This window comes from Lineus longissimus, chromosome 1 (assembly GCF_910592395.1).
Source record: "Lineus longissimus chromosome 1, tnLinLong1.2, whole genome shotgun sequence".
In the NCBI taxonomy this organism is placed as follows: Eukaryota; Metazoa; Nemertea; class Pilidiophora; order Heteronemertea; family Lineidae; genus Lineus; species Lineus longissimus.
Window position 1 is genome coordinate 15,260,911 of NC_088308.1, and position 27,235 is coordinate 15,288,145.

General features: G+C 41.2%; 1 protein-coding gene across 5 annotated transcripts in view; it reads right to left on the reverse strand.

Annotated features, from left to right (window-relative positions):
- The window catches only part of LOC135488681 (H(+)/Cl(-) exchange transporter 7-like), a 353,896-nt gene that overhangs the window by 16,617 nt on the left and 310,044 nt on the right, over nucleotides 1-27,235 (reverse strand). For 4 of the 5 annotated variants that reach the window (XM_064773357.1, XM_064773347.1, XM_064773384.1 and 1 more), the window contains exons 21-22: nucleotides 17,276-17,359; nucleotides 5,329-5,409 (exon numbers count right to left, since the gene is read on the reverse strand). In XM_064773357.1, coding sequence (XP_064629427.1) covers nucleotides 5,329-5,409; nucleotides 17,276-17,359 — 165 coding nt within the window. Of the gene's footprint in view, nucleotides 1-3,200; nucleotides 3,280-5,328; nucleotides 5,410-17,275; nucleotides 17,360-27,235 lie in introns of those variants that run through there. The other variant, XM_064773374.1, reaches the window with a different exon arrangement.

Below are 27,235 nucleotides of genomic sequence, written 5' to 3' on the forward strand. Positions count from 1 at the left end.
GATCAGGTTGTGTAGGGGAGGTTCCCTGTCGATTTTGGGCCTGACCCAAAATCAATATGGCTGCCAGCAGCCAACTTAGATTTTGGTATTCCGATTGTTAACTGAAGAACTAGAGGTTTGACACACTTCAAACTTTTGTGGTGCAATGGTCATTCAGGGGATGCTCTCTATCAATTTTGGGCGTGTTCCAAATTCCAATATGGCTGCCAGCAGCCAACTTAGATTTTGGTATTCCGATTGTTAACTGAAGAACTAGAGGTTTGACACACTTCAAACTTTTGTGGTGTGAGCGGGGGCATACATTCGCAATTTGCCCCAATTGCGTTATATATTTCTAGTTCAGAACAAACACTTATCACCTTTGCTGACAATATTTTCAGAAGGTGTGTATACATTCGTGTGTCCATTTACACTGCACGTGTATACGTGCTTTACTGTACATTTCTACAGGAGTGAGCAGGATGTACAGAAAAACGATCTCCAAAACTGTTGCTTTCAGCACAAGCGACACGTTAAGCGAGGTTTCAGCAATTATTTTCAGTGAAGGTATATCTCATGTGTAGAGTCTGGGTGATTTTGAGACATTCTTAGGTGTTTAAGGCGCACAGTTTGATGAAACTTGCCCGAATTCGTAATTTTTTTGATGAATGTATATCCGCCATTGCGGGGATCTGGAAACTTTCGGATGACAAAATTGCCTCAAAAGATGGACGTGCTCCCTATAATCACCCAAACTAACAGCGAATATACAGTGACTACTTAGTTAACTGGTGCTTGGTCTAAAATTTTCTAAGTCACTAATAGAGGCCCAGAATGGGATATTGTCGATTTACGACCATGTAGGGCCTATACTAATCACATTTCAATGAAGAAAATGACAGAGTTTTGATTACATGTTCATTTCTTGATCTGGTCTTCTGTGGCCAATTTTATCAATCAATGGTTGGTATGAAAGGCAATTGCAGTTGTGTAATTTCCTAGGCCCTTTACCCTAACAATCATATTGGTCATTCCTGTAGAAAGTTCAAATCATGAGGAACACAACGTTGTTGTTACTGCTGATGCTTTCGCTCTTTGTCATGTGTCAGTCAATGATGGATGCTGGCAATGATGACGATGATGATGATGATGATGCCGATCAGCAGAATGGTGCTGCAGCAGTTGGTCTCCCTCGACGATGTAACAGTTACACTGTTGAAGCCAGGCTGCGACATGCCTTGGATTGCCAAACAGCAATTGAACATGGCCGCATTCTAAATGTCAATGAGTATGCTAGGCGCTATCGACTATCCCCAACAACGCTCAGGAGATGGATACAGAACATCGATGAAATGACGGATCAAGTGGAGGAAAATGCAGAACGCCGGCGAGTCAGAACCGACCATGATGGTTGTTGGCCGGAAGTTGAGAATATCGTGCACCAGCATTTTCAAGAACGGAGGAATATTGCCCTGCCCGTTTCTCGGTCGGACATTGTTAATGATGCAACGATTGAATTTCAGAACTGGTGGGGCCAACTCCCACACAATGAACTTGAGGACATTGCAGCACGTCGCCCCGAAAGGTCCCAGTTTTCTGCATCAGTGGGTTGGGTTACAAATTTTATGAAACGGAAAAAGATTGTTTTCCGCCGTAAAACGAAAGATTCCACCACTGTACCGGCTGATGCACCACAGAGAGTGAGAGAATTTCAGACTGGCGTTAGGCAAACTGTAGCTGACAACCATGTCCACACGCTCTTGAACTTTAACGAAACGTTTGCTCAGTTGGACTTCCCTCCGATGTATACAGCTGAGACCAGAGGTACAGTAGATGTAAATGTGAAAACATCGCGAGGAAATGCCAAACTCGGGTGCACCGTTGGATTGACAGTTGGCTCCAACGGAGAAAAACCGCCTGCTCATGTTGTTTTCAGGCAGCCGGGCTTCGTGCGTCAGATTAGAGATTTGAACAACATTCCAGATAACGTACGGGTCACATCCTCGAGGTCTGGTTGGGAGAATGGAGAGACACTGCAACATTGGTTGGACAATGTTCTTTTCCCTTACATTGGCGATTTTGACTTTAATGACATCCTTCTGCTTTTGGACAGATTCCGACCGCATCAAGCAGAGGATTTCTGTTACCCAATGGTTGAAGCAGGCATACTGTTAGACAATATTCCTGCTAGGTGTACATCGCTGGCTCAGCCGTTAGATCTCACTATTATGAGGGGATTTAAAGCTATAATGCGAAAGTATTGGAAGTTATGGAAATGTGATGCAACTGAGGCTGACGGAAATTGCCGCAAAATTACATTACATGATGTACTCGGCATTATAAGTAGAGCATGGAATGATGTAGCTCCTGAGTCTGCGGCTAAGTCATTTCAAGTGGCTGGCTTAACACCTCAACCAGATGGTCATTATCGTGATGATGTTGCAGATGATTTGTTGCTTGGTGAAAACGAATTGTCAGACTCCAATAATGATGATGATAACTTAAATTTTGACGACAACTTGGAATTGTAAAACAGTTGTAGTGCAAAGTAGTGAATAAGTAAATGTTGTTAATGGCATCGGTTATGTAAGTGTTAGTTACTTTACCCCCCAAGTTAAACTTTTGGGCAAAAATCTCACATCCCCTCCCTGATTCAAATGCCACTTTTTTTAGGGTTTACCCTGTAAAAAGCTTGTAACGACATTCATTTTCCATGAAAAGCACTGGCCAGTGATCGTAGTCTTGGATGGACTTTCTGCATGTCGGATTTCAAGCTATTAAAACTTTCTGAGTACTTGATGAAAGTGATCATAGTCAATAGGTATCAATGCCGACATGTGCAGTAGGCTCAAGTTGTCATTATTAGCCCATTCATGCTTCTCAAAAGGAATGTAGGCCCTGCACAACCCATCTGGGCCTAAAATGCATATTATAATGACCTATTATGGACTTAGAAAATTTTAGACCAGCACCAGTTAACTAAGTACTCACTGTATATTCTTAAGATCCTTTTCTTGACCTCTGATGAGTTAATTTTGTCTGATGCAGTGTTTCAACACAAATTTGAGGGCGATTACAATCACGAAAAATTCACACTCACCCAGTCTAGAATGCGTAGACGATATGTCTGTTGGCTCTTCCATGTAGCGGGTATCCTCCCACCTGTTCAGGTCGGGACAGATCAACGTTGAGCAACTTGCCTAATCGGTAAAAATGCGGGAGGCAGTGCTATTACCGGAACGGTTCAGAACCGGCGATTTTCATCAAAAATCACCTGAAAACTAAAAAAGTAAGCAACGGCTGCAAAAATAAAGTACACGTTGTTCGTTAGCAGGTTATGAAACGTAACCTAACCAAATTTCAGGTCGTTCCGTGCGGCAGTTTCGGAGATACGTGTCGAAAACCACATCCCTCGGGTCCCGGCGATCGGCTCAGTAAAAACAATAGACCATATCCACGGAGTTGTGGATATGGTCTAATGAGGTAGATATCGGAAGTTCCATATTTTTCATGAACTACTATTTTTCTCAGTCCCACTCCATTTGGGCTCAACACCATTTGGCCATTGTGCTCATGCACAATATAGACAGGGCTCAGACCCACTCAACTGGGGCTCTGCCTCACTCTATTTAGGGCTTAGTTCCACTACATCAGCTTTGACCCGGCTGTTGGTTTCAGTACCAACTGATTTGCCTAGCTTACCGAGGCCTTCTGATGGTGTGATGTTGCTCAGTAGCAGCAGGTCCAGCTAATCCGGACGACAGGTTTTTTATGTTTATACCCAAAACTCTACATGTTTGTTCGAGGGTTTGAACCCATTTTCTCAGCTACGGCAGTCACATTTGGCATTGCTATTCCTACAGCTCATTACAACGCGTGCTCTGATTTACTCATTTGGGCAGTTGGAAGCCTGAGGTGAAATCGTGACTGCGTTTACCTCCTGGACTGCAAATTGGAACCCTGCTCTATGTAGCAGTGTGTTCGTCGAAAGGCCATCATGACAATGCTGTTAAACGACTTGGAAATAGGGCAAACACATGATACAGGGCAAATTATGGATTATGCTTATTCTGCCATTTTTTGGCTTTCTGTTCCCAATAGGGTTATTGCTATTGTATCACACTGTGATTAGGTTATAATACTCATTACCTTACCCTTGTTGGAACTGGTTGCCATCACTGTAGGCCTATCACTTTCGGAAGGACAGACAAACGGCCCGACTGCGGGAGTAATACAAAATCTTCCCCCTTTTTCAGAAAGCAGGGAAATAATGAATTTTTATGAAATGGTCCAGGGACCATGTGCTCACCTGTGTCAAAGGGAAGGCTATGGGGTCAGTGATTCTGACATTGGTAAAGCTGTATATATCGTTTTATGGTCAGACCAGCAATTGCCAATGACCCCTGTATGGTCCACATGATGTGCTTTGGAAATACAAGGTCTAATTTGGTGTGGTAATTAATCAGTTGTTTCTTCAGTGACTGTTTGCTTCATGTTATATTCCTGGAGAAAGAATTTTTCAAGTTTGGCATTGAAATTTTCACCTCCCACTATTGAATTCATGTTGAAATCACCAAGAATGACATAGGTTTCAGTCGGCTGGTATGATCAGGTGCAGGTGGTGTTGGCCTCCTATTGGCCAAACTGTGAATTGTATTATGCCAAGTTTCGGTCTCTGAGTAGGCGTCAACCAGGGTACATTTGTACCAAGCTTGAGATCTCTGGCTAAAGTGGTTACGAAACGTGCCACCACCGACTAACGGCGTTGCTGCCGACAAACTTTGACCTCAAAAGTAGTTCAAATCAAAAACCCGGAGGATATGTGATGTCCCATTTGTAGAAGTACCTACCATATTTTTTTCAAATTTTTCGGACCGGTAATAAGGGAGAAAACACAATTTGTCCATGTTTGACCTCTGGCCCCCTGGTGGCTAAACCGTGTATCATATGAGGCCGCGATTCGGTCACTCAGTAGCGGTCACCTAGGGGTACATGTGTACCAAGTTAGAGTTCAAAAGCTTGAGCGGTTACAAAACGTGCTACCCATGTCTAACGACGACGACTGACACTGCGTGATGCTAAAGGCTCACAGATGAGCCAAAAAAAGAGAGCTTTTTGAAAGTTTTAAGATTTTGAAAAATTGGAAAATATTTGAAAAGATGACTTGATTATTTTGACTTGGGGATATGAGGTGGAGTAGAATAGAATTCTACTGCTCACAAAGACCTCATCAACTCCTCAGGTTTGATGGTATAGAAATAGTACGAAAGAGTATACAGCCTTCATCAGTTGAAACAGTTCTTCAGAGACCACAATCAACGGTATAAAACCATCTTTTTTAGAACATACCTGATTATACTCATTTACTACAACAAGATGCCTCAATCCCAAGCCTCGGAACATTTTGAAGATTCTTGGTAAAGAAGTTGTCTGAAAGAGAAAAAAACATCATGTAAGAATTTTATTTTTACACATCTTTGTCTACCAGATGTATACTTAAATTAAGATGTATAAGGTGGGCAAATATAAATGTCTCAAACTTAAAATATGAAATGGCCAGGGCCATTGTGCTCACCTCCCTCACAATAACAGGAATTGAACTGGACTGAATTTTGGTCTCCCAGGTGTCATTACATAGGGGAACATATGTACCAAGTTTCAAGTCATACGACAAAAATTACCAATGATCAAGCCATTTCAGTGTTTTAGATTTTGGCCACCCAGTGGCCAAACTAGGAATTGAACCGGACTGAAATTTCGTCATAAAATAGGGTTACCTGGTGGTCAAATCAGGAATTGAATCGGATCCGTCTCCTAGGTATCATTACATAGGGGAACATGTACCAAGTTTCAAGTCGATAGCTCCAGCAGTTACAAAACGTGAATTGCTAACAGACGACGACGGACGGACTCTTGTATTAGGGACACACTTGGAAGTGACAAATGCCGTCCTTAATAGAGTGGTGGCCTGATTACAGAGGTCATAATGAATGGAAATAGCCTATTTAAGACTAAAATCAGTGTCAGGGAGGGTGTCATGCTAACAGAGGACTTCGCTATTAACCCTTTCGCTGCGGATGTACGCCAACTGGCGACTCAAATAAAAATGTCTATCGTGCGGCCGTAGGCCGGTTGACGAATTCGCCTATTTTGATTCCTATGTGTTATAGACTGATATGCAGTTCTGTAAATGTCTGATAGATGGCAATAGTGTTTCATTTATTAGTGGTCCTCCATGGAATTAGAATGGTAGAGAACAATAGAAATTTTGGGTTCTGCAGTGAAAGGGTTAAGGCAATACTCTGATTACATCTTGTCATGTACAAAATACAAAGATTCAAGAAAAACCATACTTTGAAGAAATCGGCCCAATAGCTTTTGCACAGCGACCCAAAAGGGCAGTGTCAGTGACATTTACTTATGAATCCGACTATAGGCCTAACTATAAAAGCACTGATGACAGCTGTGCTACACTTTCATCATTATCATCATCTACTTTAGTCAACCAGCTCAGATGACCTTTCTTGGGGCAGTGATCGGTAACGGTGAACTCCTTCCGACCCAACAGGCAAATGTTTACATTCGTGTCTCTGTGTATCATGGATTCATGTGTATACTAACACTGTTGTTGTGTTGACACACTGACTGACTCTGACTGTGTACATTTCTACAGCGACGAAAAACGATCACAAAAATGGTTCTTTTTGAGCACTCGTGACATGTTTACAAAAATTAAAGCAAGTGTTTTTAGTAGAGGTTTACCTAATGAGTAGCGTCTGGGTGATTATAAACCATTAACTTGTGTTTAAAAGCCCACATTGAAACGAAAGGTTCCGGCTTGACGCTAATCTCCAATGACGGCAGCGGCCATTTTGCCATACTCGAGAAACTTTGGGATCGTCAAATGCAATGGAAATCACATAATTACTGACACACACTGCTACAATTCATCATTTTATTGTTCTTTCACAGTATTATTACGCCACCCCGATTCGCAAGGCAGCTTGTACCAACTGGCTCTGCATTGACTATCCCCATTCCAAGCCGAAGAACAGTGTGACAAGTTTCTCATTTTACCTTCCAATCACAGTCAAAATTTTCTAAAACAACCGGCAATGAGGCTAGTCATCTCAAACCAATCACAAGAATGAAATCAACACATACGACCTCATCCGAAGAGCGGATGATTAAGTTTTGGCATTGATTCAAGGTGATTTAATTCCTTCTTCGTCTCACTTCAAATTCATAAAATGGCTGTCTTCCATACTTGTAGTATGCAGATCTAGTGGCGCAGTACAACACTGCGCATCTGGGATACCCCGACGGATTGCCTCGAACCGCAAAATTCAAAACTGCTGGCAATGTGCCAACTGACATTTTTGCACAATACCGCCACCTAGTGATATGAAACGAAATTAATCTATTTAATATCGAAACCTCTATACCAGGCCGACCTCTAAAACTTCATTTCAAACTTCAATCTGCTGGAATAAAGAAAATGGGCTTTTTTAACCTTGACCTACCTGAATAGTAGGTCACACTGACCTAAATCTGTGTCAACATGTAGAGATGCCCAATAGGTGTCTACATATCAAATTTACAGAGTATGACCAAAAGCAAAAAAACGTGCCATGATTAAAGACATTTTAGAGTTCGACCTCTGTGACCTTGAAATGAAGGTCAAATCAAAAACCCGTGTGATATGTGATGTACCTCTATTAGATACACCTACCATAAAATTTTCATCGCTCTAGCTTTAACCATAAGCTTCAAAATGACAAAAATAGGTTTTCAAAGAGCGCCCCCTATATGGCAGACCAGCAGTCAAATTGCGCTGATTTCATTCTGAAGAAAGGTCTTGCCTAGGGGTACCCACACACCAAGTATGAACTTTCTGGGTCAAGCGGTTAAAAACGTGCCACGATTTTGTCAAAAGTTAATGACGGACGACGACGACGACGGACGCCAGACGCCGCGGTATCGTATAAGCTCACCGGACAGGTGAGCTAAAAATGGCCAAAGACACATCTTGACAACCTGGAACAACATTTGAAAACAACTTATTTAAACACTGTATTATTGAAAAATTCCAACTCCAAGCGGTGAAATCATGAAGTGAACCAGCCAATTGAAAAAAAAGTGCCTGGGGCTCAGCTGAAATTTTGTCAAAACCAGATATGGTACCATGGTAAATGGCAAGATTGTGGACAATCTTTGAGTGGAACTTGGCCAAAGGCAATCCTATCTGGGCATTTGGATGTAAAGTAATATGATATCAATGCTTATTGCACTACTTGTAGCTGGAAGAACATTTGAAAACAGCTAATTAAAACACTGTTTTATTGAAAAATTACAACTCCAAGTGGTAAAATCATGAAGTGAACCAGCCAATTGAAAAAAAGTGCCTGGGACTCAGCTGAAATTTTGTAAAACCAGATATGGTACCATGAGTTTAAATGGCAAGATTGTGGACAATCTTTGAGTGGAACTTGGCCAAAGGCAATCCCATCTGAGGCATTTGGATGTAAACTAATATGACATCAATGCTTATTGCACTACTGGTAGCTGTAACATTGCTTGACTTAGCTGAAGCACTCACAATATCAAGCCTACATCTTGAAAGCCAAGAAGGAGACAGGCAGCCAAAAATATCCCAAACAGCCAGACCACACTGATTCCCTCAATGATGACTGAATGGAATGTCATGATTCACAGTCATCAAGTTGGCAGAATGATGCACCTGTAAAACCTCCACTGAGAACAAGAGGCCCAAAAGCCAAGATCTCAAACAGCCGAAAACTCTGACTTGCTCAATGGTCATTGGATGGAATGTCATGATCAATAGTCATAAAGATAACAGAATGTTGCACATGTAAAAAGAAATTCAAATCGACTAATTAGATTACTGGTGAGTCGTTGTTTGTGAAATTCTCAGATTTCACCTCACCTTGCAGTCATTATCATACCCAAAGGATCCAAGATGATGATGAGAAAGTTCCAAATTTCACAGCATGTACAATAACCTGTCTTCGTTTTTACAATAACCACCTGCTACAGACTGCATTGCTTGAACAGGTTAATGATAGCCAGAACAAGGCATCATTGTGTTGCTTGTAGTATAAAGAAGGTAGGTTTAGTTGTGATTTTGAATACAAGGTACAGCCAATCATCATTTTAACCCCCACACATATATCATTATCACGTTAAACCTTTTATGGCTAAAGAATTGCATCAGATTTATAACACTTTATAGGTACCATCTCTTATGAGGGAATAATATATCTTTCAAAAGCACAAGAAAAAAGTGTCATGAGGAATCAGTAAAAAAAGGACCAGTGAATTTACTTTTTTTCAAGGAAAACCCATTTTATTATAAAAATACATAGCTAAGTCAGAAGTCATGGATATAATTGTCATTTTCTGAAGATTTAGTGCCTCTGCTGAAACTTAAAGGGAGTGTAAACAATCATCAACGTTTGCACAGAAAAATGCCATCAAAGTCATCCTTTAGCTAACTTTGTAATGCTGGCCCAGGCGTCCTATTCAAGATGGCAGCCGAAATATAATACACAAAACTTGGTTCACGCCAAGTTGATTCTAATCAATACATATAATCCTAATTACTACAGCAAAACTGAGGGCATACATGGGTGAATTCAGGCCTATTATGTAATCTTCGCACATTCTGAAAGCTGTCTAGGGTGAGAAACTGGGCTGTTTATTGGGATAGCAATTAACACTTTGGTGTCGCACCTCCCTGTAGAGCGTAATCTGGTAAAACTTGTATTTCAATTCTAGCTGAAACAGCTGTGAAGTGCCGCACAGCAGGTGGATTTAAAACCTATAGAAAACAAAATGTACGAGTAAATGCTTTCAGCGCAAGTTCGTTGGGGGTACAGTCGCTCGCGTTGTGAATGTAGTCTTACGCAACTACAATAATTCTGAGCATATCAACATACGGGCTCTTGTTGTGCCGAAATTAACCACGCCAATGCAAAATCTTGTTAACCCGGATGTGGCAAAGTTGCCTCACCTACGTAATCTAACCCTAGCGCACCCGCCTTCACACATGGATACGTTTGAAATTTCTGTGCTAATCAGGTGGCGATCATTATTGGTATATCGTAGGTAATCACATTGTTCGGGGCAAAGGCCCAATTGCCATGTCATCAAACTTGGATACTTTTTATCGGGTCCGAATCCCACAGTAACCGCATCAGTATTTTCTACAAGTGTAATGCACACGTCCATCGATACTCAAATTGAGAAATTCTGGGACATTCACAGCATCGGAATAACAGATAAGGCAACAACAAAGGAAATTACATACACCTGCGAATGGAAGACAACAGATACATTGTGAAACTGCCATGGAGAGAAGACCAACCACCGCTCCCAACAAACCACAACGTTTGCCAGGCCCGCACCAGAAACATGGCTAGTCGCCTCACACCTGACCTGAGGAAAGTGTATCATCGTCTCATACATGATCAAATCGATAGAGGATTTGTTGACCGTGTACTTCTTCATCCTGTGAAAAAGGATTCGGAAACGACTTTCATTAGGGTTGTATACGATTGCTCATGCAAAACGGTGAATGGAAACAGTCTCAATGATTGTTTAGAGGCAGGACCTTTCCTCCTCAATGATTGAGCTGCGATTCTTCTCCGTTTTAGGACTCAGAAATCTGGCTTATCGGCAGATCTAGAAAAGGCCTTTCTTCACATCGAGCTGGATGAAAGTGACCAGCAGTGGACGAAATTCCTATGGCTAAGCGATCCGGACGATCCTGAATCCCCGCTCGCAGTGTTTCAGTTCAGAGCCGTGCTGTGCTGTTTGGAGCAGTCTGCTCACCGTTTATATTGAACGCAACAGTGAAACAACATCTCGAAAGCAACGCCAGCACCGTTGCGCAGGAATACGTACGTCGATAACATTTTCAGTGGAACAATACGGAAGCCGACTTAGTTGATTACTATTGCGAAGCTAACACGCTCACAAAGAACGCTGTATTCAACTTACGAGAATGGGCTACTAATTCAGTGGAACTACGCAACATTGCACAGAACCAAAACCTTGCGAACTCTGATCCGGAAACCAACGTCTTGGGGATTACAATGAAAAATGAAATGGCCAGGGCCATTGTGCTCACCTCATGTGGAGGAAAGATGGATAAAGATCATGGTATTGTGTAATGTAGTGTTAGGTTTGATGTAGGTCCAAGCAATTACAATTTCCCCAAAATGGCCAATTTACAGTACATTCGACCTCTGTGACCTTGAAAAGTAGGTCAAATCAAAGAAGACCCGGGTGACACATTGAATGGTTGTTAGAATTAGATGTACCTATGATATAAAATTGGTGCCAATCGGGCAAGTAATTACTAAGAATAATGGCATTTTGAAGAATTTAGGATTTGGCACCCTCCCTGGAGGCCAAACGGCAAATCAGATCGCACCAAACTTCAGTACCTGAGATCACCTGACCAAGGGGTACATGTGTACTTAATTTGTGATCAATAGTCATTGCAGTTAAGAAACGTGCCATAGTTACGGCCTGACGGCCAATTTACGCCATTTGACCTCTGTGACCTTGACAAGAAGGTCAAATTAAAAACCTGTGTGACATATACTGTATGGCGGTTAGATGTACATATGATATCAAATTGGTGGCAATCGGGCAAGAAGTTAAGGAATAATCACATTTTTAAGGTTTTTGGATTTTGCCCCCTGGTGGTCAAGTGGTGAATCATATTGGACCAAACTTCGGTCCCTGAGATCACCTGACTAAGGGGTAAATGTGTACCAAATTTGGGATCAATAGTCATTGCAGTTTAGAAACGTGCCATCGTTACATCCTAACGGCCAATTTACACCATTTGACCTCTGTGACCTTGAAAAGTAGGTCAAATCAAAAACCCATATGATATGTGATGTATCCTTGCCAGGAGTACCTACCATGAACATGTTATGAAAATCAGACCACTATTAAACGAGCAAACATTTTAACTTTGGACATTAAATTTGGCCCCCCGGTGGCCAAACTAAGAATTTTTCAAGATGCCCGCCTTGCCCCCATATTGGCTATCACATTTGATAAAAAATCAAGGATTTAGTAGAGAGTACATAGATATACATCCAGATCAAATTTGGTTGCAATCCGATCATTAGTTTCGGAGTAATAGTACTGTGTTTATTTTTCAAGATGGCTGCCTGGCAGCCATATTTGATGTCCGAACGGCCGAACATTTTAGGGGTGGAATAGAGAATCCCCAGATACATGTCCACACTGGTTTAAAACCTTCTAGCTAAAATAGATAGGAAGCATGCTACTGTTCAGTGAATCAGCAAACTTTGACCTCTGTGACCTTGAAAAGGAGGTCAAATCAAAAACCCGGAGGATATATGATGCACCTTTGCTAGAAGTACCTACCATATTTTTTTCAAAATTTCCCGACTACTATTAAGGGAGATATTGCATATTTTCACTTTTAACGTTTGGCCCCCTGGTGGCCAAACCATGAAACAAATCGGACCGAAACTTAGTCTCCAAGGTGTCATTACATAAGGGTACATGTGTACCAAGTTTCAACTCAATAGCTCTAACAGTTACGAAACGTGCCCTGCTAACGGACGACGGACGACGACGACGACGACGACGACGACGACGGACGACGGACGCCACGGTATGGGATAAGCTCACCTCTGCTAAGAGGTGAGCTAAAAACACAGACAAATTAGCATACCCAAACAACCACGCACGCTCCTTGGATAATGATTACGCTGTGATAAAACGCAAATGTCTGAAGATTACCGCAGGGATTTATGACCCGCTAGGATATTTGGCTCCAACGCACATTCAAGCAAAAATATTCATCCAAAAACTTTGGCGCGAAAATCTCTAGTGGGATGAACCAGTGTCCGAAGATCTTCAGACTGAATGGATCGATCTGTATCAGGATCTCATGACTGTTACTGACACTTCTATTCCAAGACCCTACTTCAACCCGATGTCAGCTGACGCGTCATACGAACTACATGTGTTTTGTGATGCGAGCGTAAATGCTTACGGATGTGTAGTCTACCTCCGTCATGTCGACACAAACACTGTCTCAATTGTCATGTCTAAGGCAAGAGTAACTCCTGTAAAAACACTAACAATACCGGGCACAGAACATATGGCAGTCTTATCAGGCGCACGTTTGATTAACTTTGTACACCAAAGCTTGAAACTGCAGCTAGATATCAAAGAATGTACATTGTGGTCTGATAGCCAGATAGTTCTTCACTGGCTTCGCAGTGACAAAAAAACTGCCGTGTTTCGTCCAAAATCGCATCACCGAAATCAAAGCCTTTGACATCATCTCCGAATTCAGATATTGCCCAACAGATGCAAACCAAGCAGACCTGGTTTCATGCGGAATCTCTGCGGAAAACCTGTCTCAAAATACTCTGTGGTGGAACGGACCAGATTGGCTATCTCTTACGCACTAGCACTCTTGTGATGCGTTTTGTCAACAATCTCAAGGCCAAAAAGGAAAATCGTGTACATGGAGAGTTAAATGCGCAGGAGATTATTGAAGCAGAACGCAGATGGATTAAATACACTCAAACGTATTACTAAGAAACTGAACTCAAGAACTTGAAACAGAAAACAGAAACACTCGGAACTCTAGCGCGACAATTACGTCTGTTCATAGAAAATGATGGTATTTTGAGAGTCGTTGACTGACTTTATAATGAGCCCATGCAATACAGCATGAAGTTTCCTATCTTGATACATCCGAAAAATAGACTTACAAATCTTATTATTCTTGACTGTCACACCAAGACAAATTATTCAGGACTACAGTCGACAATTATTAACATCAGGCACAGATATTGGACAACAAAAATCTCGATCACTGTAAAAAATTTGTTGCGAAATTTGTCGGGTCGTCAACAGCAAACCGTACAGGAAACCGATTCCCGCACCATTGCAATCATTCCGATTGCTGGAAGCCCATCCATTCACGGTGACGGGTGTTGACTTCACTGGAGCCTTATTTGCCAAGGGTGAGACGAAAGAGACTAAAGTGTACATTTGCCTCTTCACAGTTGGTACTGGACATGTCATCTGAGGCATTTCTAAGGGCTTTTCGGAGATTCGTCGCCCGACGTTCTCTTCCCCACAAAATGGTGTCGGATAACGGATCAAATATCAGCACGTGGTGCAAGCCCTACACTCTCCGTTCCTTACTCTCATGTGGAAGACGTTCAGCGACTTGACTTCAACCCCACAATTACCTGTTATTTTGAAGAAAATCAACATTGATTGCATTTTTACCCACTTGTTTGGCAGGATAATCGTGTTTACTTCCCTGACCTCGGCATTTGCATGCTCATGTGACTCCATTGTACGGCTGGGTCATGCAGGTGAAGGTCAAGTTTAATTCATGTAATTAGGCCAAGACCGCGTCCTCAAAACTTTCATGTTGATTCTCGTTCCAGGAGAAAACGGGATGATCTACAGACCAAAATTATTGCACAGTTCACACCTCGGTAAATCAAAGATGCAGTGCATCATCTTGAAACTTCATTAAATTCTACATTATGAAAAAATTATGATTGAATGAAAAACATGGCGTGACACTGACGCATCGGTGTCCGCTATTTTTGCTGAAAGGTTGGATGTTGTCCTGGGTGCCAACAAATGGTACCCAGGTTTCGAGATCGACTGGACAATAAGCACCCCGGGTGCCATTACACTAGACAAACTGTACCCATCTTCTTTTTGCCTGGCTTATGGATCTTAGGGACGAGGACGTTTCTTGCAATCTCGTTTTATCTTGCACCATGGTACTTGCGGCATTAGCAGTGCACAAATAAAAAGAACAGATAAACAGAAAAAAATCATATATCAATGAACTTCGTTGATCATTAGCACTTCTTTAGTTCCTACCTTTACCTTACCTTGATCAATCTGATTAGCGCCTAATCAGTTGTTGTTTGTCTTCTATTATAAAGCTTGGCAAGCAAAATTAAAATGTTTTCTCATCATGTTTTACAGGGATGATTGACAGCTGCATTTCAACATTTTCAGCGAGCACATCACAGATGAACGAGAGAGAGGAGCTGAGCTACACTCATACTCATAGAACCAAACGAACACCTTGCACCTCCCATCCAACATCAGTGCTCACCCGCACTGTCATAAGAAGAACCAGTTGATTCTAATATGTCATTCTTTTTCACTGTAATACTTAACTCAAATAGATCAAATAAGGAAAACATGTGGCAGTTAGTTACAAAAATATCAGTGTATCTTTAAGTTTTTACTCGCTATCAATGAGGGCTAAGAAAATCATACCCCTTGGACTTGGTCCTCACCTGGCCCATGATCTGTTTCGTATTTTGCTTTTCGACAGTTTTGAGGAGAAGTGATGGTACTGTTTTGAGAATAATTATCGATTAATTAGCGTTTTTCTATTGCACATCATCACATATTTTTGTGGTCAGCAGTTCATAATGTTGTCGGTGCTTAATGGACCATCTAAGCATATTACATGCTCCCATTTGCTGTCATCTAATGGGATATATATATCTTATTAATTTTGACTGACTGCAACTAGTTTTATAGCAGGTTTAATTTTGTGTTCGCCGCAAAAAACTAAAAAATGCCAAAAGTCTCTTTTTTTGTGTTTAGCTATTCACATGTTTAGAAATCCCATTTCTTGTCTACTAAATTTTTTCTAACTTAATGTAACTGTTATTTAATGGGATATTTGATAGTTTTATGATTTTGAAGCCCAGTTTCTAGTTTATTTAGATTAGAAAACGGTTCATTTTCCAAAGATGAGCTTTTTTCGGCACACATATAAGCGCAAAGCGGTGTGAGGTATACCGTTCCAATGAATATTGTTGAACGCGCAATTTGGCTTAAACCTTACATACTTTGTGTACATAAATTTTTGAGTCACCTCATAACATATGGTGCCATTGATTACAACCTGATTATGGATTTTTTTATAACAAATTGCAAACAGATGAGGGTGCATACAGCTTAACCCTTTCGCTGCGGATGTACGCTTTTTTGCGACCAAAAAAAATTTCCGATCTGTGCGGATGTACGGAGAACTGCGACTGAATCAGACGATGTTTTCAATAGAAAATTAGTACAGAAACTTGCCGCTAGGTGTCCTGCCATGTTGTTTACCGCTAGAACTTCCGATTACTGAGTGAAAACTTTGGTGTTTTTATTCAAAGTTTAGGCGATATTTTGAGTCCAAAGTTTTGTTAACAAATTTAAATGCCTCAGTCACGTGTTCGACGAACTGCAGAATCAATAATTGATGAATAGTGAATTCGAGGCGTTAGAAGACGAGTCTGATTAGTGATTATGATTCTGAAGATAATGCCGATGTACACAGCATGCATGGGGATTGAAAGTGTGCATGATTCAGGGTCCGAGGGGGATGATAGTGATAGCCTGGGTCAAGATGAAAAATCTTGTTTTTTTCCTCCTTGATTAATATTAATTAGCGTTATTTAGTTAATTAACATAATTTCAGGTAATTAACAAATGCATAATTTGAAAGTCCATGCTGTCCCCAACAACCTTTTCCAATAGTCCAAAACTCTATCTCTTCTCCTTCAGGCTGTATATTGGCCTCAAAGTTACCAATGTTAAAATTGGCTTTTACAGTATTTTGGGGGCAGCAAGGAATCAATATTGAAATAATTTTGAGCGGCGCAGCGAAAGGGTTAATTGCAGTTTGATTTTTGTTATTTTTGGCAATTAGCAGCTACTCAACACAGCTGCCTAAATTTTTAGATCGTTCTCATCTATATAATTTATATTGCAAGTATTTGTAACCCGAAAAATCATATGTGTACCTCATGTGCAGAGCAAATGTTTTTCGTTGCATTTTGGTCGATCAATCATTTTTTTGCACCTCAGCTCAGTTTGTAGCCGATTTAAAGAGGGCTTCATCATGGCTTCCAGTTAATTGCCCGAGAGAGCTGTGCAATTAAAGGAAACTTGCTGTGACCTGATTCGTTATTTGAAAGATGCTGGTAAGAGATAAGCATTTTCAAACAAAGCCGTCTTGCAGGATGAATGTAGGTCAAATTGTGCTGATTTACAGTTAATGATCAGAGAAAAATATGACACTAAATCAGACATCAATATATACGTCTTTCATCTACAAACGTTCCCCCATGTTGACAGATTGATGGGCAGACAGAACTATACACTTTTATTCCCCAGCTCTGATGACTTCAATAGCTGAGCTAATAATAACCACTTGAGTACTCACATCTAACACAAGGTATGGTGCAGGATTCATGAATGGTCGTAAATCTAATGTGCATTCTTCATCCAATCGTGATATGGGAATTTTCTGAAAAGTGGAGAGAAGACACTGTGAGGTAGAGGTGAAAGATGAACCACAAATACATCCCTAGAACAAAATGAAAAGGCCAGGGGCCATTGCGCTTACTGTATAGATATTTGATGGTGGTATAAAACATGTTACCTGTATAGTATATAGGTAAAAATCAAAATCGATATGACATGTGATGTCTCCTTGTCCCCTTGCTTGGAGTACCTACCATAAAAATATTGTTGAAAACAAATTATTTAGAAACAAGATATTGCACTTTTTACCTTTTCAGTTTTGGCTCCCTGGTGGCCAAGTCGAGAATCATATTGGGCCGAAATTTGTTGTCTGAGGTTATCTGACCTAGAGGGTCATGTGTACCAAGTTTCAAGTTTTGTTAGCTTTAGCAGTGAAAGAAATATGCCATTATTTTACTTAACAGCCAATCTCAGCCATTTGACCTCTTTGACCTTGAAACGTAGTAAAATAAAAAACTCATACGACATATGATGTATCCTTGCTTGGAGTACATACCATAATAATATTATCGAAAACTAGATATTGCACTTCTTACCTTTTCAGTTTTTGCCCCCTGGTGCCCAAGTCAAGAAACAAAGCAAACCGAATTTCGGTGTCAGAGGTTATCTGATGAAGGGAGTCATACATGTATGTACCAAATTTTAATTTTCATCCCTTTAGTGGTTAAGAAACGTGCCAGAGTTACACTTAAACGGGCAATTTACACCATTAGTCCTCCTGACTGGAGTTGGTCCTGGGGTTCCTTTTATTCCTCCAGGAAGTCAACATCATCTGCATACTCAATTTCGAGTGGCATACCCAGACTGGAGACGGAGGGTTAGGTCTGCTGGAACTTTCTCGGGTGGATGAGAGAGCAGCAGCAAGGTAGCAGGTGAAAAAGACATGTGATAGGCTGTTGCCTTGAGGGGAGCCGATTCTGGTCTTGAATGAGTCAGACAGCGCCTTTTTTTACCCAGACCTTGAGCTTTGTCCGTGCTAGGAGTGATCAGACAAGTCTCAGTTTATCAGGACATCAGGATATCTAAGACACGTTTTCGTTTGACGGTGTTGAAGGCTTGTGACTTGCTGATGCCCATCTTGTGGAAGTCCTATTTCCTTGTCATCACCACTGACATCAGCCATTTGTTGGGTACATACGATGTCAGCACAGCTCCTGCATCTTTTGAAACCACTCTGGTATGGTACGGTGAAGTGGTTGACCTTGTCTCTGATGAGATGCAGCGTGATGATAGTCAGGATCTTTCGTATGCTGTTCAGCAGGGGAATTGGCCAAGGTTAGCTTGTGGTCCGGGGGGCTTTTTTTGGCTAGTGTGCGTTCTCCTAGTGTCGCGATGGAAATGTGGTGTTCAAAAGATGAATTGATGGTCTTGGTCAGTGGGTAGGAGACAATTTTCTTTGAGTGCTTGAATAGCTCGCTGTTGATACCATCTGGGCCGGCAGCATGATTGTTTTGAAGCCCAGTGATGGCAGCCTCGACTTTCTCCTAGGTAAGGGGGGTCTGTAGTGGCCTTGAGGTGCCTTCAAATAGTTCCAGCAATTCTCCCAGTTGGTGGGTGAACTACTGCTTGAACCAGCCCTTTACGGCTCTTGCTTCGCCTTCGGTGTCTTGGACAATGATGGGTGGGGATGGTTTCCTTGAGGGGAGCTCTTTAGCTGTGCATAACATCATGCCACAGTCATCGGTTGAGGTGATTTGGTCTGCCAGAGCATCTACCCCTTCCACTGCGACTTCCTTCAGCGTCTTAGTTATCTGTCACAGGATGGTGTTGCGCTGTTTGCAGAGGGGTGCACGGTTTACGCTTTTGCCTTGTTGGTAGATCCTCAGTCTCTGTGACTTCTGCTGTTCTGACAGTTGGCTAACTATGGGATCTGCATGCTGTGTGTTGTCTGCTCTTCCCTCTGTTGACTTCACTTCAACTGTCTTTACTGCTGAGGTTTTCATGTCTAGTAAGTTGTTCAGGGCCTCGTTAGGGTTCTGGCATGGGTGGTGTGTGGTCTTGGTTGCCTGCAGCTCATCCTGGAATTACTTTTGCACGAAGGGGTCTTTGCTGAGTTTGTCAATGTCAATACGTGCTTGACTTGCGACCCTTTGGATGATGCTTGTGCACTAGGTGAAGTCTGTCCATCTTGAGCCATATGACAATGGGTTTGTGGTCAAAGTTCAAGTCAGTGCCTCCAAAGAAGTCTTATGGTCTGTTTATTATCAATTCGGATTCAAAAAGATGTGTCCACTGCATCCTGTCGGTATGTTGTTGAAGAGGTTATAAACTATTATGTAAATAATGATACTCCTGTGTACTGTGTAATGCTGGATACTAGCAAAGCTTTTGAATACATCAAACTCTTCAGAATATTATTAAAAGGGGCATATGTCCCCTAATGGCACGACTTCTTGCTTTGTTATATACAACCCAAACAGTGGCTGTTAAATGGAAAGACAGCGTTTCGACTCCTTTCAATGTTTCAAATGGAGTGAAACAGGGGGAGTACTCTTTCCGATCTTATTTAATGTCTACATAGGGAAACTTTTTGGTGGCCTAAAAAATTGTGGGACAGGTTGTCATATCAGAAATGTATTCTTTCAGGCCTTTGCATATGCCAATGATATTATTATACTAGCACCAAGTATAAAATCTCCAAAGCTTATGCTTGCAGTGGCAACTAAGTTCTCAATTGAATTCCTTATTAAATTCAAGGAAACTAAATGTAAACTACTTATATCTGGTATCAGGGGGGTCTATGTAAATCTCCCTTAATTTCAAGGGTATCAGAATGACCGAAAGTGCATATGAAAACCACATGGGAATACCATTTGGACCGGAGGCAATTAAGCGGCGTAAAGAGATAGCAGTTGATGACCTTTATCGTAAAACAAACGTATTTCTTGCCAACTTCCATTATGCTAGTTTTGATGTAAAATATCCTCTCTTCAAGTCATATTGCATGTGATTATATGGATGTCAGTTATGGGACCTTTCATCCCCTTTTATAAGCAGGATAGCTACTGCATGGAGGAAATGTGTTTGTGGGATTCTTGGAATTTTCCATAGGACTTACAATAACTTGATACCAATCATAATTAATGATATTGATATTTTAAATCAGGCTGAACACCGTATTATTAAATTTTGAAAGTCTATTATTTTATCTAGCAATCCCTTCAAATCTGCAGGAAACTTTCTCTCAGTGGTGGTAGATCTCTCGGGAAAACGGTCAATCTTTCATGTCATAAATACATCGTAGATAGGTTTAACCTTGCTGATTTCCAAATACCAGTACCAGCCTTTAATGACATTGACTTAGATCGTAGGAGACAACAAATAACAGAACTTTTATATATGAGGGACTTTGGTAATGAATTATTATCTCGGGAGGAAATATCTACTATCATTGATATGCTATGTATAGATTAAACTTCTAAATATCACACTCATCAGACCAATCCTCTTCATTCTTAAAACCTTATCATGTGTGTTCATTTTGATCTCTTTAAATCCATTGGATTGTAATTTTTTTTGCACTCGCACCAGTTGCATGAATGCACTACTTCTGTTTGTATTTAAAATTGTAAACTAAAATAAACATTAATAATAACAGGTGAGAGAGTCTTTCAGAATTGCAGTGATGTTCCTTTGGCATAGAACAAAGTCCATCTGGTTGAAGACTGCCTTGGTGACATTGGAGCCTGTCACTCGGTTGTTGTCAGCGACATGACCTGTCCACATGGTTCTGTGTCTACAAGGATGTTTGAAGGCATCGAGAAGGGCTTCTCCATTTGAGTTGCGTCTGTCCATGCCGTAAGATCTCATGTACATATGGACCAAAGCCTCAGCAACTTCGGAGGTAAGCTTTCCAAGTGAAGAGCTTCAATCTGGCAGGGATAGTTATCAAGGAAACTATTTCTGCGTAAAATTTATCCAGAAGGGTTGCATCTTCCGCTGTGCATTCGCTGATGGGTCCATTGGCATTGACGACTCGGCATTTCAGTGAAGGTTCACTTCTTGTTGAGAGGGTAAGATCAAGTATGGAGACTCGATCGCTTACGTACTTGGTACGAGTTGTTGTTGTTCCTGTGTACAAAGTTTAAAGTTCATAGCCCTAGCAGTTAAGAAACGTGCCACTGTTTTTGAAACAGGATACAGACAACGACGCCGACACCGGATGGACGGACACCGAACACTGTGGTATGGTATAGACTCCCCTACAATGAGTGACTACACATTGCTGAACTCTATATGAAACTCTTGTTCAAGAATCGCAATCGCGTATAAACATTTATTGATTGCAAGTGATCAAAAGACATTGTTAAACAACGCTAGCTCCTTCCCGCCAGAAATATTCTAAAGATGTCGTAACAGTACATAACTGCGTAGCAAGCAGGTGTGCATGAGAAAAGTCATCTCAGCATGTTCACTACAAGACTATAGAAAGACAGCAATGAAATCAAGTTCATAACTCAGTCAATATTCATCTAAAATCTTTGTCAAAGCTATCATTTTGTAGTATTTCAACAAAAGTGAAGAAATAGATAGGGGAAGGCGTCCTCCTTTGAATGCCTGGAAGCGGATTTCAAGATTACTGCCATATTGGATAGTTGATGGTGCACATTATCGAAAAGAACCTTCGTCTAACCATTGGCAATTCCCACAGTGAAAATCATTGCATTCCACGAAAGCATTCTCCTATAAATGCCCGAAAACGGATTTCAAGATGGCTGCCCTGGTGGCCATCTTGGATATTTGATGGCGCCCATTTTCAAAAATGTCTAACCATTGGCGATTCCCAGATTGAAAATCATTGCATTCCATGAAAGCATTCTCCTTTAAATGCCTGGAAACAGATTTCAAGATGGCTACCCTAGCGCGGCGGCCATCTAGGATAGTTGATGGTGCCTATTATCAAAAGGAACCTTCGTCTAATTATTGGCAATCCCCACAGTGTAATCATTGCATTCCATGAAATCATTCTCCTTTAAATGCCAAAACGGATTTCAAGATGGCTGCCTAGACAGCCATCTTGGATTGTTGATGGTGCCCATTATCGAAAGGAACCTTTGTCTAACCATAGACAATCCCCACAGACACGGTGTTCAGCCTGTATTTTTCTGACAAATAGCTCTTTTGAAATTTAAAATTGACTGAAAATTACAAGTTTACGAAACGACGCATTGCTCATTCACAATGAACCCGGGTTGTGGAACATGTGGCATGGGTTGGATTCCCACTGGGGTAACTTTTTATAAATGTTCTTTCTTATTATTTTTCTTTATCATAAAAATACTTTCACTTGAAAAGAACTGACAACACCATGAATATTTCATCTCCAAAGTGATATTTGTAAGATTATCCTCCCATGTAGTATTGTAGTTTTGTCATGCACAGTCCAGTGTCAAGTGAAGTGATAAAGTACAAATGGGTTGAATTTCGGCATGCTGACTGCGATCAAGAAAATTGGTCCAAACCCTCCAGCAAAGATGTAGAGAGTTTGGTACAAACATGAAATACCTGTCGTCCTGATTGGCAGAAACTGCTGGCACTAAGCAAACCATCAGACCATGTGATGGCCACGATAAGCTAGGAAAGTGGTACTGAAACCAACAGCAAGGTAAAAGCCGGTGTAATAGAACTGAGCCCTAAGTAGAGTGGGGCAGAGCCCTGATTGAATCGGTTTCATTACGTTTCTCTGCCCTTAATGATTTTTCCGTAAGGACCCCTCGTTTTAGCCCTTTTGGGTGGTCCATTTTATCAAGATTGCCGAGGGATTAGCCGTTCAGTTTGTGCATCTCAGGAATATTTCCTCTCTACTTAAGAAATAAAAGATGAAGTATTGTGCAGTGTCGCTTTTGGGAACGAGACAGTTCGCCAGCAAATATATCTCTATCACAAATAGCTCTTTTAAATTTTGAAATTGACTGAAGAATAACAATTTTAGAGCTATAAAAGTTGTTGTCAATCTCGCCTGGTTCTAATCGTTTGATGAAGTGCAGTGGCTTTGCCAATCAGTTGGTGTACCCCCAACTCGAGCTAGTCGCAGTGTTTTGCTCATCCAGACTGATCACTCAAACGGGTGTAATTGTCGTGCACAGTTGTTACTGTAGAACGGAAAATATCCGTGGCATATATTTTTCGCGAATGCCTCACGATGGACATATTATTCGAGGCAAAATATTTGCGCGAGTGACTGTCTATTATGACTCTAAGCACTTAGTTTATGGGGACTGTAGTGTACAATGTCCCCTACTTAACATAGTGAGCAATAATTTAGCAAAAGCTGTTTAAGTTAGGTGTATTGATGACAAGTGCTAATTGCGCGGGGTATACACGTATGCTTTTGTTGGGCCCAGCTGTATGCAGTGCCTCTGTTGAAACATGGCAACAATGACATGGATTTCAAGCTAAATGCAAGATATTTTCGCAACATAATATTTCCGCGTGCCTGTCCTACTCTCGAAATTGGCGAAAATATTCTGCACGAGAAATCTTTCCGTTCTACAGTATATACTGCACAATATTTTGGAACTGTAAAATTGATATTATTTGTAAAACTTACTTTGTTTGTACTTTAAATGGAATTTCAAATGCTCTGGAATAGTGGATTTACTGAGAAGGCTTATCCTCATGAATCTAATCCAAAATTAAATGTCATCGATATTTGAAAAGAGGGTCACATGTCAACTATGTGTTGCTATGTTGACTTATTACAATGTCCATTGGTTGAGCTTTATTGTAGAATAGGTTTGAGAATTTTTGTGAGGACTCCATGAAAGGGGAATGTCTGTGAAAGAGGAATGTCCTCTTAATTTTTTTAGCTCTCCATTGGTAGATTATGCAAAGAGAGTGTTCACAAATCCTCTTTTTTTGTAAAATGCGACATTTCACTACTATAATTGCTCATATATTCAAGTTCACACAAACCCAATCATCAGTCTGTCAAAGTTTGAACAAAATTCGCCCAAACACAAAGCGTCCTTAGAATAAAGTTTGTGACATTTCACTAGTTTTTGAGGTTTCTTTGTGAAAGTGGGGTTTATAAAACCTTTTTTTTTCTACAAAGATAAATGATCTCTAGGCAAAATAGCATATATGTTCTTGTTCAGGCAATCAATGTCATCAATCTGGCTGTGGTTTCAACAAAATTTAGGAGAGACTTCAACCAATATTGAAACACTATAGTCTGTAGATTGATGCAGAGAGAGTGCTTACAAATCGTCTTTTTTTGTAAGATGACCTTTCACAGCAAAGACTGCACATATATTCATGTTGTCACAGACCTAATAATCAGTCTGTCAGAGTTCTTACAAAATTAGGCCAAACATAAAGCATCCTAAGAACAAAATAACTTTTACAATCTTTGTAAAATTTCTGTTCATCAAAGTCAATATTTTCACAAATCAACCATGCTTTCAGTCAGAGTAGTCCTAGCTACACTAAATAATGATATACACTAGAATCCCAGATATAAGGTCTGGTAGGCATGGCCTGGCCAAAGTCATAGCTCCTCCCAGAAATGCCATTCAAATGATAATACTACACTAATTCACCATGGGTAGCCAAGTTGAATGCCTTGTCAAAATTTGGAAATGTCAATGACCAGTTTTACTTCATGAATGATTGACACGCTCTTCAGGCTACAGTATCCTATTGATTAGGCAATAGGTGGTGATCACTATACAATGCTTGATCAATAGCTACTCATCTTTCTTGGACCAATTATAGATCAGGCATACACCGTGGTGGCTGCCTCATTGTCAGGAGTTTGATTCCTCATTCTTTGATTTATTGCTTTGCGTTGACTTTAAAGCAACATGCTTTGGTAAAATTAATGCTTTCATTTCATTGGTAAAAAACGTTTAGTTAGGAAGGGCTTAAAACAACATCTACATGGAAGGAGACGTACAGATCAGTACAAATCGAAGACTAAATGATGGCGGAAGGTGGGTTACCTGCCCGCCGCCGAAGCTTTACAGTTAAAGAAAAACGTCAACATCTAACTGACTTCGAAAATGTCCTGGCTGCTGGAACGGTACAGACTGCTCGTGAATATGCCGAACACTACCGGTGTTCCGAAGGAATTATGACGTCACAGCCATCCGCGCGTCATCGACTTTTGCGTCATACTTCAGCGGCAATAGAAAGGACGTTACGGAACGTAAGGACAGAACGACTTCAGTAACCATTCGGATCGGACGACAAGTCTTTGAACTCCTCTACCATTTCTGTATATTATATTGAATAACACCCGATTTTCCTTATTATATGAGTTTTCTTATGTTCACTGCGGAACATAGATTGGTAGCAGAGCGTAGTTAATGGAATTCGACGGGAAAATGCCGGAATTGGGAAGCGAAGCGGGAGAAGGAGGAGGTGAGTCAAAGCAGACGGAGATCACGGCCAGTCTTACAGAGTTGAGGGCCGCAAAAGCGAAGTTTAAAACAGCATTCACTAAAGCGAGACGACACTTAATAGAAACTACAAGAGAAGAGGAGGCGAATCGTGATGACATCCTCGAAGCGAATAAAAAAGTAGACAAAACGCAAGACACGGTGATGCAAACTTTGGAGAAAATCGTCGCCGCATACGAAAAGTTAGGACAACAGGAAAACGTCGAGAGGACGCTGTCCGAGATGGACAAAATGGAATCGGAGTTTAGTGAAACTCAGGCAAGTGTTGAGAGATTTTTTGATACCTTTAGTAGAGTAGGCCCGAATAGGGACAACAGTAGAAATTCCGTCATGGAGGAGACACGCACGTCGGCGTCTGGTGATGTACATGATGTTCGCCCATCGTTGGGGCACGACATGTGGAGACAATTGAAACGCGTTGACGTTCCTAAATTTACGGGAAACGTGAAGACATATTCCAATTGGAAAGCAGCATTTACGGCCTGTATTGATAAAGCCCCAGCAACACCTGAGTACAAGTTACTGCAGCTTAGAGAGCATCTTTCAGGTGATGCGCTGAAGTTGATTGAAAGCCTGGGACAATCACCAGCTGCGTACGAAGCCGCAAAGGAGAGGCTTGAGAGAAAATACGGAGGTGATCGAAGACAGATCAATTTGCAGTTGGAGGAGCTGACAAACTTCCCGCCCTTACGACCAGGAAAGCCTGGGGATATCGAGCGATTTTCGGACATTTTAGATCTAACGATGATCAACCTGAAGGAGTCAGGATTGTTCGGGGATTTAGATAGCAAACTGCTCTATTCTGTTATGATGAGAAAGATGACAGAAGGAATGTTAACAAGTTACCAGCGCTGGGTGCACGAGAACAATTTTGATGAATCGATCTACGCCTTGAGGAAGTTTGTGTTGAGGGAAGCCGAGTACCGTACCGTCGCATATGAGGCCATTCATGGTGTAGGCCCAGAGAATCAAGAACCAAAGTCAGATTCAAACGACAGAAACCGACAATCGAACATATACAGGGAGTCAACAAATAGAGCACACTTCACCGGTACAACACGCAATAATAACAATAACTGCGAGTTATGCGACCAAACCCACGGCATATGGGCATGCGATGTTTTCAAACGATTGGAGATCAACAAACGTTGGGAAAAGGCTAAACATTTGGCTCTTTGTTACCGATGCCTTGGACGAAACCATTTAGGATCAAAATGCGAGCGGACAAGAGAATGCGGCATTGATGAGTGTAAGGAAACACATCACCGATTGCTCCACGGAAAAAGGACATCGGTTATGCCAGCAAGGAAAGACACTGAGGAGAAAAGAGAAAGAGATCGCAACCACAGCACAGTCACGTTGAAAACTACTGATCAAACGAACGAAGAGAAGTTCATTTCTATGCGGACTGTACCAGTAATCGTAAAAAACGGAAAACGAAGGATAAAAGTGAATGC